General features: G+C 39.0%; 2 protein-coding genes across 3 annotated transcripts in view; one reads left to right on the top strand and one right to left on the bottom strand.

Moving 5' to 3' along the window:
- LOC101346394 (cytochrome c oxidase assembly protein COX11, mitochondrial) overlaps positions 1-2,189 on the bottom strand; it is a 7,904-nt gene extending 5,715 nt beyond the window's left edge. The window contains exon 1 of one of the 2 annotated variants that reach the window (XM_023732739.1): positions 1,770-2,189. In XM_023732739.1, coding sequence (XP_023588507.1) covers positions 1,770-2,132 — 363 coding nt within the window. In that variant the 5' untranslated portion in view covers positions 2,133-2,189. The remainder of the gene's footprint in view (positions 1-1,769) is intronic. The other variant, XM_012556014.2, reaches the window with a different exon arrangement.
- Positions 2,190-2,245: 56 nt separating this feature from the next.
- Positions 2,246-19,540, top strand: part of STXBP4 (syntaxin binding protein 4) — a 197,973-nt gene continuing 180,678 nt past the window's right edge. The window contains exon 1 of the mRNA XM_004377907.2: positions 2,246-2,297. The gene's annotated coding sequence lies outside the window, so the exon portion shown is untranslated. The remainder of the gene's footprint in view (positions 2,298-19,540) is intronic.

Genomic DNA, 19,540 nt, shown 5'->3' with positions numbered 1-19,540 from the left:
TGCCGGGAGCAGAGCGAGTCCTTTGGACCTGAGGTTCCTGTGCGGAGATGCTCCCAGAACAAGGGAAGACTGATGCACCACAAGGACCTTCCTCCAGAGCCGACAGAGAGAGAAAGCCTTCCCCTGGAGCTAACACCCTGAATTTGGACTTGTAGCCTACTAGACTGTGAGAGAATAAATTTCTCTTTGTTAAAGCCATCCACTTGTGGTATTTCTGTTAAGCAGCACTAGATGACTAAGACAGCTCCTAAAACATACACACACATAATAGTGTTATGCACTTCAGTTTGGGCAAGGTTTCTTAACCTTGGCACTATTGACATTTTAGGCTGCATAATTCCTTATTGTGGGACGTTGTCTTGCACACTAGATGTCAAGAGTACCGTCTGCCCCTCAGTTGTGACAACCAAATTTGTCTCTAACCAAAGAAACCAAACCCGTTGCCATGGAGTCGATTCCGGCTACATTGGCAAATGTCCCTTGGGGGAAAAAATCACCCCTCACCTCCCAGTGGTTTGGGGGAAATCTATACTTGCTGTTTTGGATTCAGTTCTACTTATCGTTTAACCAACAGGTAGGTTTTGGGGTTCACACTTGGTCCAGGCCAGTCTGATGAAACTAATTCAGAGTCTATACTCATCCTCCAAAAATCAAGCTGTTGCATTTCTCACTCAAATGTTGACATTAGGAAACTGAAAAGAAAAGCCCTTTTGATTTCTGCTGCTTCCAAAACCCACTGCCCTCAAGTTGATGCCTACTCATAGCAACCCTATAAGACAGGGTAGAAATGCCCCATAAGGTTTCCAAGGAGCAGCCGGTGGATTTGAACTGCCAACCTTTTGGTTAGCAGCTGAGCTTCTAACCACGCACCACCAGGGCTCCTCCGCTGCTTCAGTCACCATCAAAAGGAAAGCCAAGTTTATCTCTATAAGGATAGAGGAAACAAGCCAGGCATTAAGAATGGTGGTAGGGTAGGGTCAAAACCCTCGCTATATTAGTCATGATGTTAAGCCAGTGATTCCGAAACTTTGTTGCACACTGAAACCCCCTGAGGAATTTAAAATGTACTGGTCCCTGACTTCCACTCCTGAACATTCTGATTTAATTGGTAAGTCTCAAAGGCCTAATTCATGCCTCTCTATATGAATAAACTACTCTAGGTTTAAGCACAAGTAACACAGACCACATGTGGTTCACAGAATGAATGTATTCATATACAGTTTAAAAGCCGGCACAAGTGTGAGCAGGAAAGGTTAAGCAGGTTTCTAGCTATGGGAGGGCAGCCCTTTCGGAGGGATGTAGCTTAAAGATCTCGCGTCCTGGTGACCCAGTGGTTAAGTGTTGGGCTGCTAACCAAAATGTTGGCAGTTCGACTCCAGCAGCCGCTCCTGGAAACCCTATGGGGCAGTTCTATCTTGTCCTATAGGCTCGCTATGAGTCGGAATCGACTCTATGGCAACGGGATTTTTTTTTTTTTTAATTAGTTTAGAGAACAGGGAACTACACTCTATTTTAGAAATGCCGCGTGGTATAAGCACAATCACGATCAGGATTTGGGCTCTATCTGCAGCTTTGCCACTAACTTCCTTGGTGACCTTGGATAGGTCATTCTTTTGAGCCCGTTTCCTCTCTGATAAAATCCATGTATATCAGATAATCTTGATCATCCCTTCCAACTATGACACTGTGGCGCGATCGCTGTCGAGGGCTCTGTCCTGCACCAGAGCCCCTATTGATCGCGAAGCCCAGTGGGCAGCGCCGGCCCCTACCTGGCAGTAGAGCCGATAAAGGGGCACAGCGGCGTAGGACGCCCCCAGCATGCCCACGGCGGCCGCGGCCACATACGTGAGGACAGTCTTGTTCCGCCGCCGCCAGTTCTCCTCCTGCGCCCTCGTGAAAGGGTTCGTGCTCTTCGGCCGCCGTGGCGGCTGCAAAGTCAGGTCCCGGGACAGGCTCGGGCGCCCCGACGTCCCAAGCCTCCTCAGCCCCCTTTCAGCACCTCCTGTTCCACTCCACCACGGCCTGAGAAAAGGCTCTACTCTCTCTCCAGCCCTGGTCAGGAACCCTGCTTGACTCCACCGCCAGCCACACAAAACGATATGCCTCCATCGTGCAAGCCAATGCCCTCCCATTGCGTCCGGAAAGAAGCCCCGCCTGTCAGAGAATAGAGATCAGATCTCGCGAAATCTGCCCTTCCTCGCGATATCTGGGTTAAACCCGCCGCTGCCTTTGCTGCCAGCCTCCTCAGGTAGTGGCGCTTGTAGTTGAGCTACGGAGGCCTGGTTGCCAGGTTGCGGGTAAGTTCGCTATTTCCTTCATGACTGTCACTCCTCCTTTGTGTTCCTCCAGTTCTTCTTTAACTTATTCGTGGGGAAACGCTTTCTCTCTTCCCCGTACAAGCTCATCATCACTTGGGATGTGCGCTTGATCTTAAGCTCCACCAGCCTTTGTCTCGACTTAGCGGCCCCCAGCGGCAGCTCTCCCGCGGCCCTTTTACCTGGAGTTTTCTGGCTCAAGGATCACCTCCCCCAGGAAGCCTTCCGATGTTAACCGCAACCCTCTCGGCCACTCAACATCTGCATTTCCTCAGCTCCTGTGCAATCTTCTTGTACTGCCCTGATACCCCTTTACTACTTGTTCAGTGAAAACCACCACTGCTGGAACGGGAGAGACGTTGTAAAACTGAAGTACAGAGGAGAGTGACCAGAATATAAGGGTCACTTAAGGACGGATTGAAGGAAATGAGAGTGTTCATCTAGAAAAAAAACCTTGAGGGATATAATAGGTTTCTCCACTTTTCCCAGCCGACACACCAGGACTTGAGGGGGACAGATGGCATAGCTGATTTCACATAATAGAAGGATGCATCTTTCTAGGAACTATAAAACAGTGGTTAAGAGCTCGGGTTCTGAGGTTAGGCAGGTCTGGATTCATACCAGAGTCCTCACTACTGGTCCCGTGTGGTTAGGGCAGTAACTACATTTGTAAAACGGGAATCATGATTGTGAATGAGAATATTCGTGCAAAGTGATTAAAAGCTATGGCAAGCCACAGCTGCTAACCAAAAATTCGGCAGTTCGAATCCTCCAGCGGCTCCTCGGAAGCCCTATGGGGCAGTTCTACTCATACGGTCACTATAAGTTGGAATCCACTCTACCGCAGTGGGTTTTTTGGTTTGAGACATAGTGAAAACTTAGTGAACGTTAGACTTTCTGATGGCCAGAGCAGGTATAATTATCTCTAGTTTATGGATACGGAAACTGGAGGCCTGAGAAGTTAAGTAACTTTAAGTCATTCAACGTATGTTTATTTATTGCATTCGTACTGCAGGCCAGAAGCTATTAAAGCTGCTGGGGTTACAGCCCAGAACAAATCAGACAAGATTACTTCTGTTACGGAGTGTACATTCAGGGACTCAGTGTACTGAGGGACTCAGCAAATAGTAATCAAGTAACAGATGCATAAATAAGGGAATTTCAGATAACTATCAACGCAAAGAAGACAGTGAAATAGGATGATGTGACGGAGAGTGATGAAGAGGAGGGGTAGTAAAGTCTTTCTGAAGAACTGACATTTGATCCTAGTCCTGAATGATGATAAGGAGCTACCTATGCAATTCCAGGCCATGCAAAGACCCAGAGACAGGAAAGAGTTGGGTATAACTGAAGAACAAAAGAACAAAAAGGAGGCCAGTGTGTTCCTAGCATAGTGAGCAGGGAGGAAAGTAGTAGAAATGAGGTCAGAGCAAGTACACAGGGAAAAATAATACAGAGCCTTTTAGGCCATGACGAGGGGTTTAGATTTTATTCTGTAAGTAATGGAAAGCTATTGGAGTGTTTTAAGCATGCAAGTGACATAATCTGATTTGTATTTTTAAAAAAGATACTAGTTACTTTGTGGAGAATTGGATTAAAGGGGAGCAAGAATGGAAGTAGAACAAGAGGCAGTTGCACTAGTTCAAGTGAGCGATGGTCACTTTGAGTGAGTAATTGATTAACTTGTGCTCACAGGGCTGGAAACTTGTGGAGCCAATAAAGTCGAAGTCTCTTCTGAGTCCTTTCTCTTCTGACACAGTGTCTCTCAAAAGTTTCAAGAATCTATGATGCTACAAATTTATTTGTATTGTGTAATGGAAATGTTGAAAATGTTTTTCATCCATATGTACCTTGGTTCTTATTCCAGATTATCAACTCTTTCAGACAAGACCTCTCTCATGTTTTAATTTTCTTACAGCATAGATTCAAACCCCAAATAAATTTTAATGTCACTGAAACCAGTAATATATTCCCTCTGCCCACTCTTTTTCTCCATGTAATCCTTCCATGCAGCTCCATGTAGCAGTATAAATATATTTCAGTAATAGTGTCTTTATCTTGGACTCTGCATTTATTTTACTTCTTTGTAATTACAAAATGGAGTTATTCCGTTCTAAGATTCAGTAATTTGACAACAATCAGGTGGTGTTGCCCGTTGTGACTTTCTACTTTAATGAAAAAGATGTGCATCATATCTGGTCTTAAATAATCATGTGAACTGACAATTCATGCTTATGAAGTACTTTTGGGTGATAATTTGAATATTGCTGTTGATTCAGTTATATCAAACGTACTATATAGAATAAAAGAATATCATTTAGTTCAATCTCCAATTAACTTTTAATTTTGAAATGGTTTACAACTTACATAAATGTTGCAGAAATATTACACAGATTTCCCACATTTCCTTTACCCAGATTCTTCAATCCTTAACATTTCTGCACGATTTAATAAAAGTGATGCCCCCAAACTATAACCTTAACACTTAAGTTATATTTCCTAATTACAAGGACCTTCTCTCCTTCTGCAGTACAGCCATCAAAATCAGGAAGTTAACATTGATCCAATATTACCATGTAATCCATGGACTCCATTCAGATTTCCCAGTTTTTCCCAGTGATTTATACTTTAGGTCCAAGATCCAATCCAAAATCAAGTTTTGCCATTACGTTCTTCAGTTTTCTTCAGTCTGTAGCAGTTTTTCAAGGAACAGTTCTTCAATCTTCCCTAGTCTTTCATGACCTTGACATTTTTGAAGAATAGAGGCCGGTTGCTTGGTAGAATGTCTTCCAATTTGGGTTTACCTGATTTTCCTCATGATGTTTGCATCTTTGGGAAGAACACCATAGAAGTGAAACTATACTCTTCTCAGTGAATCCTCTCAGGAGTCACATGAAGTCAATTTGTTCCATTACTGGTAATGTTGACTTTTATCACTTTGTTAAGATTGTCTGCCAGGTTTCTCTACTACAGTAAAACCTGCAAAAGTTGGAACCTGTGTAAGGCAGAAACCTGTCAGAGAAGGAAATCTCAAATATTTTCCACTAAAACGAGCGATAGAAAAGTGATAAGACTGCACCCTGTCAAAGGCGGAAAACTTGCGAGACCCAGAAAAACAAGGCAGGTTTCACTGTATACCAAACCCATTGCCAATGAGTCAATTCCAACTCAGAAATACCGACCCTATAGGACAGAGTAGAACTGCACATAGGGTTTCCAAGGAGCAGCTGGTAGATTCCCACTGCAGACCTTTTGGTTAGCAGCCAAGCTCTTAACCCACTGTACCACCAGGGCTCCTTCACTGTGTAAGATTAATAAATATGTTGTACTTATTAATTGATAAGCAGTTAATATTTTGTGGGGAGTTACTTTGAAACTAAATATCCTGTGCCTCGTCAAACTTTCTTCTACCAGATTTAGGATCCATTGATGATTCTTGTCTGAATCAGTAATTACTATGATGGATGCCAAATGGTGATTTTCGAATTTCATCACTCATTCTAGATTTATTAGTTGAAATTCAGCTGTAACAAAGAGCCTCCCCTTTTCCTCCATATATTTTTTTAAATTTTTTTATTGTTGTAGTTTAAATGAAGTTTACATTTCAAGTTAGTCTACCATACAAAAATTTATACATACATTGTTACATGACCCTAATTGCTCTCCCCATACTGCGACAGCACACTCCTTTCCACCCCTGATTCCCCATGTCCATTCAACCAACTCCTAACCTTCTCTGCCTTCCCATCTCACCTCCAGACAGAAGCTGCCTGTTTAGTCTCTTGTATCTACTTGAGCTAAGAGACACACTCCTCACGAGTATCACTTCCATATATTTTTACTTATTCATTTATTTATATCAGTATATACTCATGGACTCCTATTTTTGTAAAGGGTTACAATTTATTGCTTTTTTTTAAAATTCTGATCCCAAATTTTCCCAGAGTTGGAAGGCATTATGCTAAGTGAATTTAGTCACAAAAGGACAAATATTGTATAAGACCACTATTATGAGAACTCAAGAAAAGGTTTAAACACAGAAGAAAACACTCTTTGATGGTTATGAGGGTGAGGAGGGAGGGAGAGGGTTATTCACTAACTAGATAGTAGACAAGAATTATCTTAGGTGAAGGGAAGGACAGCACACACTACAGGGGAAGTCAGCACAACTGGACTAAACCAAAGCTAAGAAGTTTCCTGAATACAGCCAAACACTCCAAGGGACAGAGTAGCAGGGGCAGGGGTCTGGGGACCAGGCTTTCAGGGGACATTTAGGTCAATTGACATAGCAAAGTTAGTTAAGAAAATGTTCTGCGTCCTACTTTGGTGAGTGGTGTCTGGGGACTTAAAAGCTAGCGAGCAGCCATCTAAGATGCATCAGTTGGTCCCAGCCCACCTGGAGTAAAGGAGAATGAAGTATACCAAAATCACAAGGAAAGTATTAGTCCAAGAGACAGAAACGGCCACATAAACAAGAGACTTCATCAGCCTGAGACCAGAAGAACAAGATGATGCCCGACTACCACCAATGACTGCCCTGACGGGGAACACAACAGAGAGTCCCTGATGGAGCATGAGAAAAGTGGGGTGCAGAACTCAAATTCTAGTAAAAAGACCAGACTTAATGGTCTGACTGAGACTGGGGGAACCCGAGAAAGCATGGCCCCTGGACTCTCTGTCAACCCAGAACTGAAACCATTCCTCAGGCCAACTCTTCAGACAAAGATTAGACTGGACTATGGGACATAAAATGATACTCGTGAAGAGTGTGCTTCTTAGCTCAAGTAGATACATGAGACTAAATGGGCAGGTCCTGTCCGGAGGTGAGATGAGAAGGCAGAGAGTGTCAGGAGCTGGTTGAATGGACACGGGAAATCAAGGGTGGAAAGGAGGAATGTGCTGTCACGATATGGGGAGAGCAATTAGAGTCACATAACAATGTATGTATAAATTTTTGTTTAAGAGACTAACATGAATTGTAAACTTTCACTTAAAGTACAGCAATAAAATAAAATAAAAAAGGGGGGAAAGAAAACAAAATTTTCCCAGAGTTGGTCGGTAGAAGCCCCTTAAAGTAGTTTCTTGTGTCCTTTTGACATGTTCTCATTATTCATTGATTACATATTTTCTTTCTGATGCAAGATGTTCCAGGCTCATCTTGTATTCCTGTCCTAGCCCTGGAGTCAGCCATTTCTGTAAGGAATTTTAATTCCTTTTAGTGAAGAGGGTGTTTAGAAACAAAGTCTGGGTGCTAGCAGTGTTCATTGCTATTGGAGGTGCTCTTTGTGGCTTTCTACTTTAATGAGAGAACTAGGAAATGTGAATGTGTAAACAAATGTATGTGTGTCTGTATGTCTAATCGTGAAAAACTTGGCTACCATTATCTTCAGTGTATACACTTATTTGTTCAGTTTCCCCGTATGTAGTCGAACTGCCGGAGCTGAAAGTTTGGTCCCAGACATATGAGCACATCCCTGACTGTCATGCCAGCCCAAAACTGGGTGCTAGATCTGCATCCCTTGTCTCCCTCCTGACTGTCCTCTGGGCACCAGACAAAAGCTCAGCAGGACAGAAGGAAAAAGGAAAAAAGAAAGGGGAAAATCTAGTTAGGAAGGTTGACTCCTTTCATTTTAGAAGGGGTAAGGGAAGAAACAGCCATTTAGGCACTTTGGACCTAGACACATAGGTCTTCTCCCACCCCTTTTCCAGGCTCTGCAAATGAAGGAGAAGGAACCAGTCTCTTAACTTTACTAATGAGGAAACAGGCTTAGAAGGATGAAATAACTTGCTGAAGCTCCTTCAGTTGGGTAGTGGCAGACCTGGAGCATATGCTTGAATTTTTCACACTCCTTGCTTCTTACTGTTTTTATTGCAACTTGTTGAAAGTAACCTTGTAATGGACAACAACAAACAACAACGCAGCAACTTCTTAATATTAGGAGATTTCTTTTTTTTTTTTGACTTCTGCTTCAGTTAAAATCATTATGTGGGTGGATACCTATCTGTTAGATACTCATTTCAAGATTGTTTATTTCAAAGCTAGAAAAACATTATATATTTAAAGCTAGAGAAAATAATTTAGGCACACTTGAACCTAGGATTGGGATCACAGACCAAGGTTGGAACCTGATTCTCATGATAATAATAGGTCTACCTATGGGCATGGGTAAATAATAATGTAAGATTGGGAGATGCTGAAATACGATATGTTTTCCTCTAGAGGTTTAAGTTGATGAATAGCTCTGGGGTGCAATCCCTGTGAGTTTGAGTTTAACCGTGATTGGAATGGGAGCACATCAGGGCAAGGCTAGTACAATCCTGTTCTGTAGGTGGAGGTGTTGATTACACACTTAAAGTATCAACATCTAGACTGACATTTAATATATAGCACCTTTACTTTTTAATTTTTGACACCTCTATTTTTATTATCATTCCTTAGCAGTAAATAATTAAACCTTATAAACTTTTTCAAGCTAGCTATCATCATGTCCAGTTTATATATTTATGTTGGGAATGGCAAATAGTCCAGAATAGCGAGAACATCTGAAATTTGAGATGGTCTGGTGGGAGATCAGATTAGAAAGTAAATGGAAGCCAACTTACGCCAAGTTGGAGCCCTTGTGGTGCAGTGGTTAAGAGCTCAGGCTGTTGACCAAAAGGTTGACAGTTTGAATCCACCAGCCGCTCCTTGGAAACCCTATGGGGCAGTTCTACTCTGTCCTATAGGGTCGCTATGAGTCAGAATTGACTGCAACAGGTTTGGTTTTTTTTGTTTGTTTGTTTGTTTGTTTGTTTTTGTTGTTGTTATGCCAAGTTAGGGAATTTGGGCTTTTCTCCTAAAGGTAAAAGGAAGCTTTCAAAAGTTTTTAAGTAATAAGTATTGTGTTCAGATCTGTGTTTGAGAAAGGTAACTGGTAGCAAGCAATGTTGAGGACAGAGTAGAAGGGGAAGAGGTTGGAGGCAGAGGGATGGATGAAGAAATTTTTGCAATACTTCAGGTGAATCAGAAGAGGGCCTGAATTCAGGCGTTCGGAATGGAGATGAAAGAATGATTGGTGCAACATTTTGGAGGAAGAATACATAGGACCTAGTTCCTTGTGGTGTTGTCCAACATTTTAATGGACCAGCTGAGCAGTTTGGCCTGTTTTATCATATATGTTTCCACTGCTGAGTATCAGGATACTAGTTTACTTGGAATTTTTTGAGCATGGTTGGTTATATTTTATTGGGTAGATAAGCATAATACCATCATGATTAATCACTGAATTTTATAAATTTCATTCAACTGTGACATTTAGGATTGGCCCATAGCCTAGGGCTAAATGAATGAGCCATTATAAAAGAATACTAACAAGACGAAAAAAAAGGCCTTGTTCTTAGAGACCTTTTGTCACATACCCCTTTATGGGTCTAAATATCTGCTGTCATTGTCTAATGCTTTTTCTCCTTGCTTTTGGTAACCAGTGGGGTTTACATTTTGTGACTGTTGTCAGTTTTTCTTGATTGTATCACTCTAGAATCTAGGAACAGAATTTAAATGAAGTATGGTTGTAAGAAGGGAAGAAAATGTGTGCATAGAAAACTCCTGTGACTTATGATTCTCTCTCCAGAAGTTATGCTTGTTTAGTGTTTAATGTGGCTCAAATTAGATAATAGAACTTTGACTAGACATCACCACAGCCCCTTATTTTGTCCCAGGAAAGAGGATGGAAAGAATCAGAACTTCTTCCTCTTTGAAGCAGTTTTCTGGTATTTCCCACAGAGTTGGGCTGTGTGTTACAGGCAAATGGTATGTGTCCACCCCAAAAACAAATCAGCAGCATTCCTGGACTGCTTAGATTTTTTTGAAGAAAACAGTGCACTAGCAGAGGGAATATTGCCTTGGGTACAGAACAAAGAATACAGTAAAATAATAAAATAGCCCTTCGACTGATCTTTTGTCTCTTGATTTCCTGAAACTTTCATGTTATTTTAAAAGAAACTGTTAAGTAAAGTCTAGCCCAGTGAGGGGAATCAGTCCTGATTTTGTCATCTTGTTAAGCAATCCTGTTGTAATTTGTTGTTAGGTAGCTGACTTCAACTCATAATGACCCCATGCACAATAGGATCAGACCTAGGAGTTATATTTTAGGTAGTAAGTAAAATGCTGTCTTGAAGAATGTCATCCGTGATAAGGTCTAGCAACAAGTTTCCAGTTTTCTAAATGTTCTCTCTCTCTTTCTCTCTTTTTGGTCTCTTCAAGTATAATACTGAATCTACAAGAAATATTTACAGTTTTAACGTTAGCTGAAGTGAGTCAATACATGGTAGGAGTTTCTAACTTGTCTGTTACAGAATCTAGGCAGATTATTTATTGGGTAGCCAGCACCATTGTGGCCTCCTTCTCTCTTAAAATGACTTTAAAGTAAAATTTCACTACGCAAGTCCTTTTTTCCTCCCCTCTAGTTCCTCCCAAGTGTTCTGACTGTAGGCCACCCCTATCCCATTTGTGAACCAGACTGAACTTATAGGTTCATTTTAAAAAGAAAATCCTTCTCTCAAAAAACATTGAGGGATTTTGTAGTTTTCCACTTGTAAAGCCAGAAAAGAACTTTTAAAGATAGTTTTACAGATGATCTCTTTGTTTTACATATGAAGAAACTGAGGTGCAGAAGAATTTCAAGTGGCTGCTCAAAGTCAGGTGGCTAGTTGGCAGCAGACATGGAACTCAAACTCAGATATCTTGACTTCTAGATCAACATTTTTCCCAGTACAATGAACTTATAAATGTAAAACCAGTGGCAAGGACAATTCCATGGTATTTTTTTTTAGAACAGATTTTAGAGGGTGTGGATTCTCTACTACTTTATCTTTCAGTAGAAATCAACATTAAATACTGTTTGTACTATGAATCTCTTTTCTATGAGTCTTCTTTTTAAATTCTAGCAGAAAAAGTGTATTTTATTTATTTTTACTGCCTGTCAATTTTCTTACAAAAGAGTAGTCATAAGAAATCATATAAAGTACATAAACCAAAAACCCAATGCTGTCGAAGTCAATTCCAACTCACAGCGACACTATAGGACAGAGGAGAACTGTCCCGTAGGGTTTCCAAGGAGCACCTGGTGGATTTGAACTGCCAGCCTTTTAGTTAGCAGCCAAGCTCTTAACCACTGCGCCCCCAGGGCTCCATGAATCAGAATCCACACAACGACAATGGTTTTTTTAATAAAGTACATAAATCAAAAACCCATTGCCATCGAGTAGATTCTGACTCATAGTGACCCTATAGGACAGGGTAGAACTGCCCCATTGGGTTTCCAGGGAGCACCTGGTGGATTTGAACTGCTGGCCTTTTAGTTAGCAGCCGAGCTCTTAACTACATAGCCAGCTTAAAAAGGTGAACACCACCAGATTAATGTATTTTTTCTTTCATCTTGCAAAATTTGTCTGTACCTTAGCAAATGGAGGTGAAAGAGGAGAATGATATGAAGGGAAAATGACATTAAAGGAGACATAACTAGGAGGAGTTCATTTTAAATACTAGATGCCAAGAAGGAACACTCAAACCTGAAAACTATTTTTTATATTTTTCCTCTTTATAAAATAGTATATCCAAGTAATATATACTCTTTATGAAACATTCAGAAAATACAGAATAATTTAAAGAAAATAAATAATAGTAATTCCAACTGCCAGCTATTATTATTGTTTCATTTTAGTTTATGTATTTTCATAAATGCAATTTTAAAAGATGAGATCATTCTGTACCTTTTATTTTGTAGCTTGCTATTGTTTTTCACCTTATGTTGGGGACTTCTTTGAAAATCAGCAAATGTAAAGTGATAGATCCACATGATCCTTTTTGATGACCGCAGAGTATTGTAATATGTAGATATACTGTAAATTATGTAACCAACGATCAGTTTTTACATATTCAGGTTGTTTCTAATGTTTTGCCATTATTAACTATTCTATGATGGTATTTATGAACTAACAAATACATTTATGTGCTTGCTGCATCACTTTTTGCCAACCAAAGAGTATTAAAAAGACCTAGTGTCTTGCCTTTAGTAGACAAGCCCTGGATTTGCATTTGCCACTATTACTGATATCCTGTCTCACTAGTTAAATGCCCCTCATTAAAATGTTTCATTCTCTCACTTTTTTTTAACCTTTTTTTCCCTGTTGTTCATAATTATTTGTTGAATGTGCAAAATTTTTTCTTTTGAAGAGTATTTTCCAAGTGCTACAATCCATACTTAGCTACCTTTCTTAGACTCTTCTAACCTCAGTTAAATGCCTCTATTTAAACATAAAATCAAGGGGGTGCCCTATATATCCTTATTGCTCTAGCTGGAATCTAGTTACTTTATATAGTGTGTGAACCTGAAAATTCAACTTAATCTCTCCTTTTGGCCCTTGGAAAAGAAAACAGTACACTGTCCTTAAAAAAAAAAAAAATTTGTTAAGCCTCCTTGAGCTTCTTTTCTTTTGTTCTGTCTCTAGTAACGTAAGCATAAGCTCCGACACTCAGTAAGAGCTAAAGGTCCCCAATTACTTGATCATGATAAACTGATGGATCTTCAAGGATATCTAGATGCATGTTAGGGCAATAGCTTCTGACAAAGTACCTTTCTCATGAGCTTTTTATTTATTATTATTAATGCCCTCGTTTACCTTAATTTACCTTAATACCCCATGTGAGCTTGCTGTTAAGCCAGCAAACCTTTCCTTTCCTGTTAACCACACCTGTCCTTCTTCCCTTTTCCACTAGTGATCTTTTCACTCTACAGAAATAGCTAAAACTCCTTGGAGTTCTTTGACCCACACAGCTTCTTGTTAAGTATTTTAAAGTAAATATAAAAGTACTTGGCAAGAGAAGATAGCAATTAGCTGCTTCTTACCAAGCTTTTGAGTCTTACGATCTTTGCAGTGATAGCTCAAGAAGTCTTCTAATTAATTAATTGATTTTTTATAATAAGCAAGATGTGCATATGTATGTTTGTGTATATATGTGTGTGTGTTGTTAAAATGTTAAATAAGATGGACTTGAATATAAACCAACATATTGTAGTTACACAGTTTTCAACAAAAGTGTAACATATAAATTGTGCCTCTTTTTCCTCCAAGTGGTTTATTAGTAACATTTCAAAACAAAGGATGTAGTTGTGTGGTAGAATTTGGGGTGGAAGAGAGATTATTGTTTACAAGATAGAACACTTAGGACTTTCCAAAAACAGTTTTTATCAGTTACAACAACAAAAAAAAGATAAAATACCTAGAAATTAAATAAGAAATGTGTAAGACCCATATGAGAACAACTTTAATATACTGTTGGAGGAATGGAACAACCAAAATGGAAACAATGAAGCTGTTTACACGTTGTGAAGAATGTAACCAATGTCACTGAGCAACTTGTGTATAAATTGTTAAATGGGAACCTAAACTACTGTGTAAACGTTCACCAAAAACACAATAAAATATTATTAAAACAAAAAACAAAACACTATTGAAAGTCACAAAAGAAGACTTGAACAAATGGAAAGACATACCAAGTTCTTGGATAGGAGAGTCAACATCATGAAGATAAATACCAATATTTCTTCAATTAATTTGTAAATTTAACATGATTCCCCCAAAATTATTGTTTTGTTTTTTGTTTTTTTAGACAAGATAAGGTGATTCTGAAGCTCATGTATAAAAGTCAACGAACAAAAATAGCCAGGAAAACTTTGTGAAAAGTAAAATAACAAAAAATAGCAATGAAGGGGTGCTGGTCTTACCAGATATTAAAAACCTGTAAAGCCTCAATAATTAAAATAGAATGATGATGATGCATGAATAAATGGACTGGTCAATGGGCCAGAATAAAAAGTACAGAAGTAGACCCAATCACTTCTGGATTTTGGTATATAATAAAGGTCACATCTCATACCAATGGAGTAAAGATAGATTATTTAATAACTGTGATTGAGACAACTAGGTGATTTCATTAGGAGAAAAAAATAGGGATTGAATCTGTACTTTGTAGTGTGCATTAAAATGGTTTCTAAATGCATCAAAGATATTTAAATGAAACTATAAAAGTACTAGAAGACAACATGAGATATCTATAGCTTTGGAGTGGGCAAGAACTTTCTAATTTGACTTAAATTCCAGAATAATTAACAATTGATAAATTTAACTACAAACTTCTGCATAACAAATCCATAAACAAGAACAAAAGAAGTTAAAAATATTTGCAATTCATAGTGCAGACAGAGCAATAATCACCTAATATTTAAGAACTCCTAGAGACTAGACAGAAAAAAAAACTAATAATGAATAGAAAAATTTGCAAAAGATATGAATATACATTTCACATAAAAGGAGATAGCAAGTGACTCTCAAAGCATGAAAGAAAAAAAAACTCAGGCTTACTCAGACTATCTTAAGATACCATTTTTCAACAATTAGACTGGCAAACCCCAAGAATGTGTAGCACAAAGTGTTGGTAAGAATCTGGAGTAACTGCACTGTTATTGGGGGGATGCTAAATTAGTACAAGCCTGATTAAGGGCAGTTTGGCAATTTCTGTCAAAATAGCAAGTGCATATAAACTCTTATTTTTGTGAATTAATCTTATAGATATATTTGCACACATTTGGCATGACCTATATAAAACGTTTTTCATTACAGCAGTGTTAGTAAGAGCAAAAAATTGGAAACAATTCAAATGAATATCCATAAAGGAATAAATAAATTGTACATCCATAGAAAGGAATACTCTGAAGTTGTAAAAAAAAAAAAAAAAAAAAGAGAAAGCAATGTAAAAATATGGAAAGAATTCCAAGTTACATATATAGTAAATGGTTGGGGAGGGGAGGTGCATCTGTACAACAGCACATATAGCACGCAGAGCCTACCACATACTCCAGAGAACTGGTTCACATCATTGTCTATGTGACCGATACCCTCGGGATTTATACACTGCAGCTGTGCAGCAAGTTGCTTTGTGCCTAATTGTATGCCACCTTCTGTGAAAAAATAAAAGCAGGGAATCAAAATATTTACTCATATACATTTATTTCTGCACAGCTAGAAGGATACATAAGAAACTAAAACAGTGAGTACTTAAGTGTGTGGAAGTGGTGTGGGGGTGGATAGAGGAGATATGTGTGTATATATATATACATATGTGTGTGTGTTTGAACCATTGGAATATATTAGCGATTCAAAAAATAAAAAATAAATTGTATTCCATTATGGTAATTTCATCAAATTAATATTTTTGTCAGAAGATATTTTTATCATTTTCCCTTTTAGTTTCTCTATTTTTGGTGTAGTAAAAAGAATCAGTTTTAGAAAGCATTGAATGTCATGTCTCTGAAAATGGAAATTACTGTCTCTGCTCCTCAAACACCATATGCATGATGGGTAGGTTTTTTATCTGATGAAATTTCTAATTAGATGGGATAAAAATTGGTTTAATGAGAATGTAAGTAAAGAGATGAATATATCAAAGCAAAGCCCTACTTTAAGTTTTCTGGAGTAAATTCATCTTATAAAACAAGATTTTTCCCCAGTGTTCCACTTTCTCTGTATTTTGCTGACCTGTTTTTCTCTTATGATTTACCAAACCAGAAAAACAATATATTCAATATATTTTCTTTGATTATGCATATTTTTAGTAAAAGAACAGAATGTTTTCCTTCTGTGTCACTCATAATAATGTGAAGCCACGGACGTGCATGTGTGTTTGTGTAACTTTACTAGAACCCCTGTTGATGAGGGGTTGCTAACTTGTATATAGAAGGGAGGAGTAAGATATAGGCAAGACAGAGAGAAAGGAAAGACATTTTACCATCTTTAAGGATATGACAATGGATACCTTGTTCACTAAAAAAAAAAAAAAAGAAAACCCTCAGGTTCATATGGCTAAGATTAAACCCATTCCTGTTTTTGAATAAAGCTTAATTAGTAGTGTCATCTTACATAAGAGAGACATCATATTACTATTGCTAACACTCTTCCTACTTTTTTGGAGAATTAAATTTTTTTATACATAATTTCTCAGCTTGCTGTAGCAGAAAAAACTTGAGTTTGGAGCCAGGCAGATCTGAATTCAAATTCCACCTCACCACTAATTAGCTTTGTGGTCATGGACAAGTCACATAGCTTCTGCATGACTTGGTTTTCTTTTATGTAAAATTGGGTTAATAATTCCTGCCCTATAGGGCTCCTATAAGGATAAAATCTGTAACATAGTGCTTGGCTATATTAGTGTTTAATGATGACTGCTCCATTTGGATTAGGTGGCCTTCCTTGGGGCTCCCCTAGCACCGTATGCATACTTCCTTCCAAGCACTTAACACCCTCCTAATGTCTGTTCATTTGACAGTTTTTGGAGTTGGTTTGGCTTTTGATCTCATCATCTCCAGCACTTAGGACACTGCCAGGCATGTTCATTGATAAAGTTGTTTAAATACTTTAAAATAGAAATATATGTAATTCCCTGTTATGTTTGACGTCACTTGGAATCCATTGTAGAGATTTAATATTGATGTATCTATTTAACTTGGATATGTTCCATTACTTGGGGATGTAGTTAGAACAAGTCACCAGTAGATGGGGATCTTACTTTGGTACCACTGGAACCTTTTGAGCTAGGTACTACTCTTCCTGCCTTAATATGAGGAGATACCAAGAAGTTAGATAACTTTTCTAAGACCATAGAGCTAGCACGAGCAGTATGGCCATTTGAACTCAGCTTTTGTTACTCAAGTCCATTGTATTTTCCACAGCATTAAAAAAAAAACACACTGCCATCGAGTCATTTTCGACTCATGGCAACCCTATAGGACAGAGTAGAACTGTACCGTAGGATTTCCAAGGCTGTAAATCTTTACTGAAGCAGACCACATCTTTCTCCTGCAGAGCGACTGGTCGATTCAAACCACAGACCTTTCGGTAACAGCCTAGCGCTTTAACCACTGCACCACCAGAGCTCCTCAATATTAAATAAGATAATATATTTGAAATACTTAGCGCAGTATGTGACACATAGTGCCAATAAATGGTAGTTGCTATTATATCAGAATTTCCTCCCTTGAGGTTTGAGAATCTCCCCATGCATGTATTAGCATTGTTGTTAAGTGCCATCAAGTCAGTTCTGACTCACAGTGACCCTACGTACAGTAGAACGAAATACTACCCGGTCCTGCCATCCTCATGATCATTGTTGTGCTTGAGCCCATTGTTGCAGCCACTGTGTCAATCCATCTCGTTGAGGGTCTTCCTCCTTTTCGCTGAACCTCCACTTTACGAAGCATGATGTCCTTCTCCAGGGAGTGGTCTCTCGTGATAATATGTCCAAAGTATGTGAGATGAAGTCTCGTCATCCTTGTTTCTAAGAAGCATTCTGACTGTACTTCTTCCAAGACAGATTTGTTCGTTCTTATGGCAGTCCATGGCATTTTCAATATTCTTCGTCAACACCGCAACTCAAAGATGTCAATTCTTCTTCCGTCTTCGTTATTCATTGCCCAGCTTTCACATGCCTGTGAGGCAATTGAAAACACAATGGCTTGGGTCAGGGCACATTAGTCCTCAAAGTGATGTCTTTGCTTTTTAACACTTTAAAGAGGTCTTTTGCAGCATGTTTGCCCAATGCAATGTGTCCTTTGATTTCCTTACTGCTGCTTCCATGAGTGACTAAAGCAATCTGTAATGAATTTAGGGAACGAACTTTTATAGTTGAACTCCCTCCCATGGCTACATCAATCTGTGGACTACTGCAGTGGCTCTTGACTCTTAGTTACTATCTAGTCAAAGCCCTAGGATTTTGAGCCCCTCCCTCAAGTTCCGTTTCTTTTCCCCATGGAGTAATGGGTAACTTTCTTGCTTCATGGCCGCTGGACTTATGATGCTGGCAGTGCTGTTGTTGCTTGGTGGCTTCGCTTCTTTGGTTGCTGTGGATCTGCAGTGCTTCCACTGTTCCTGTTACTTGCTGCTAGAGAGGCTATGAAAGTTGAAGTAGGTTTTTTCCCTCAGACCAGTGAATACAACTCTGGGTTAGGCTCCCAAGAAAGGTGGTTTGCTCATATTTCCAGGGTTCATTCAATTTACTTATAGAAGAATCTGTGATTTCTTCTGATACACAAGTTGGAGAGCAGGTGAAGGGTTTAATACTCTGGATTTAAGTTCTCTGCCTGCTTTTGACTCTCCCTAGAAGTTTAGGTTTCTGAGTTTTGCACTTTTCTGGGATTCTGTAGGATTGGTCCTCCTGCATCTCTATCCACCTTTTCCTTTGCTGTGAGTCAGTTACTCATGTGTTGAAATATTGATTCTCTCAACTTCTCAGAGGTGTGGCATGTCACCTCTCTTTCTACACCTGTTTCTGTTTGTACACCATACAACTGTCATTTTCTACATGTGTGCTCACACTTAAAAATTACTAAAAAATACACCCCTAGGATTCAGCATCTTTAGTTCTCTTTTATCAATTATCACTCTATTATCTATTTTTTGTTTTCCAGAAACTTATTGAAAATTTTCATCTGCTGATGACTCTTCTCTCATTACTCTTGAACGTTATAAATTTATACTGTTTGTAACACTTTACTCTCACAGTAGTGGGCTCTTGGGAGAGAAAGGAGATAAACGCCAAGGTCAGCTTGCCATTTTTTTTCTTTTCCCCACCTTATTTTTTTTTTTTTAATTGTACTTCAGCTGAATTTTACAGAATGAATAATTTCTCATGAAACAGTAGTACACATGTTGTTTTATGACACTGGTTAACAACCCCACAATATGTCAACCCTCTAACTTCTCAACCTTTATTTTTTTGGTGAAAATACACATAGCCAAAGATACACCATTTCAAAAATTTCTGCATGCACAGTTCAGTGACATTGACTATGCTCTTCCAATTGTGCTGTTATTCTCACTTAAGATGAAGGCTTACAGAACTAAATAGTTTCTCATTTAACAGTTACTACAAATGTTTCCCTATAACAATGGTTAACAACCTCACAACACATCAACACTATCCTAACTCAACCTTGGGTTCCCTATCACCAGCTTCCTTGTCTCCTACTGCCTTCTGGCCCTTGTCACTGGACTACTGTACCTCATTAGTCTCATTTGGTTTTACGGGGCTGTCCACTCCCAGGCTGAACGGTGAACCTCAGAGATAACTTCACCACTGAGCTAAAAGGGTGTCTGGGGGCCATACTCTCAGGGTTTCTCCAGTCTCCTTTAGG

The sequence above is a fragment of the Trichechus manatus genome, unplaced genomic scaffold (genome assembly GCF_000243295.1).
Source record: "Trichechus manatus latirostris isolate Lorelei unplaced genomic scaffold, TriManLat1.0 scaffold00054, whole genome shotgun sequence".
In the NCBI taxonomy this organism is placed as follows: domain Eukaryota; kingdom Metazoa; phylum Chordata; class Mammalia; order Sirenia; family Trichechidae; genus Trichechus; species Trichechus manatus.
Note: the sequence above shows the minus strand (reverse complement) of the source record. Positions and strands in the feature narration are given on the sequence as shown.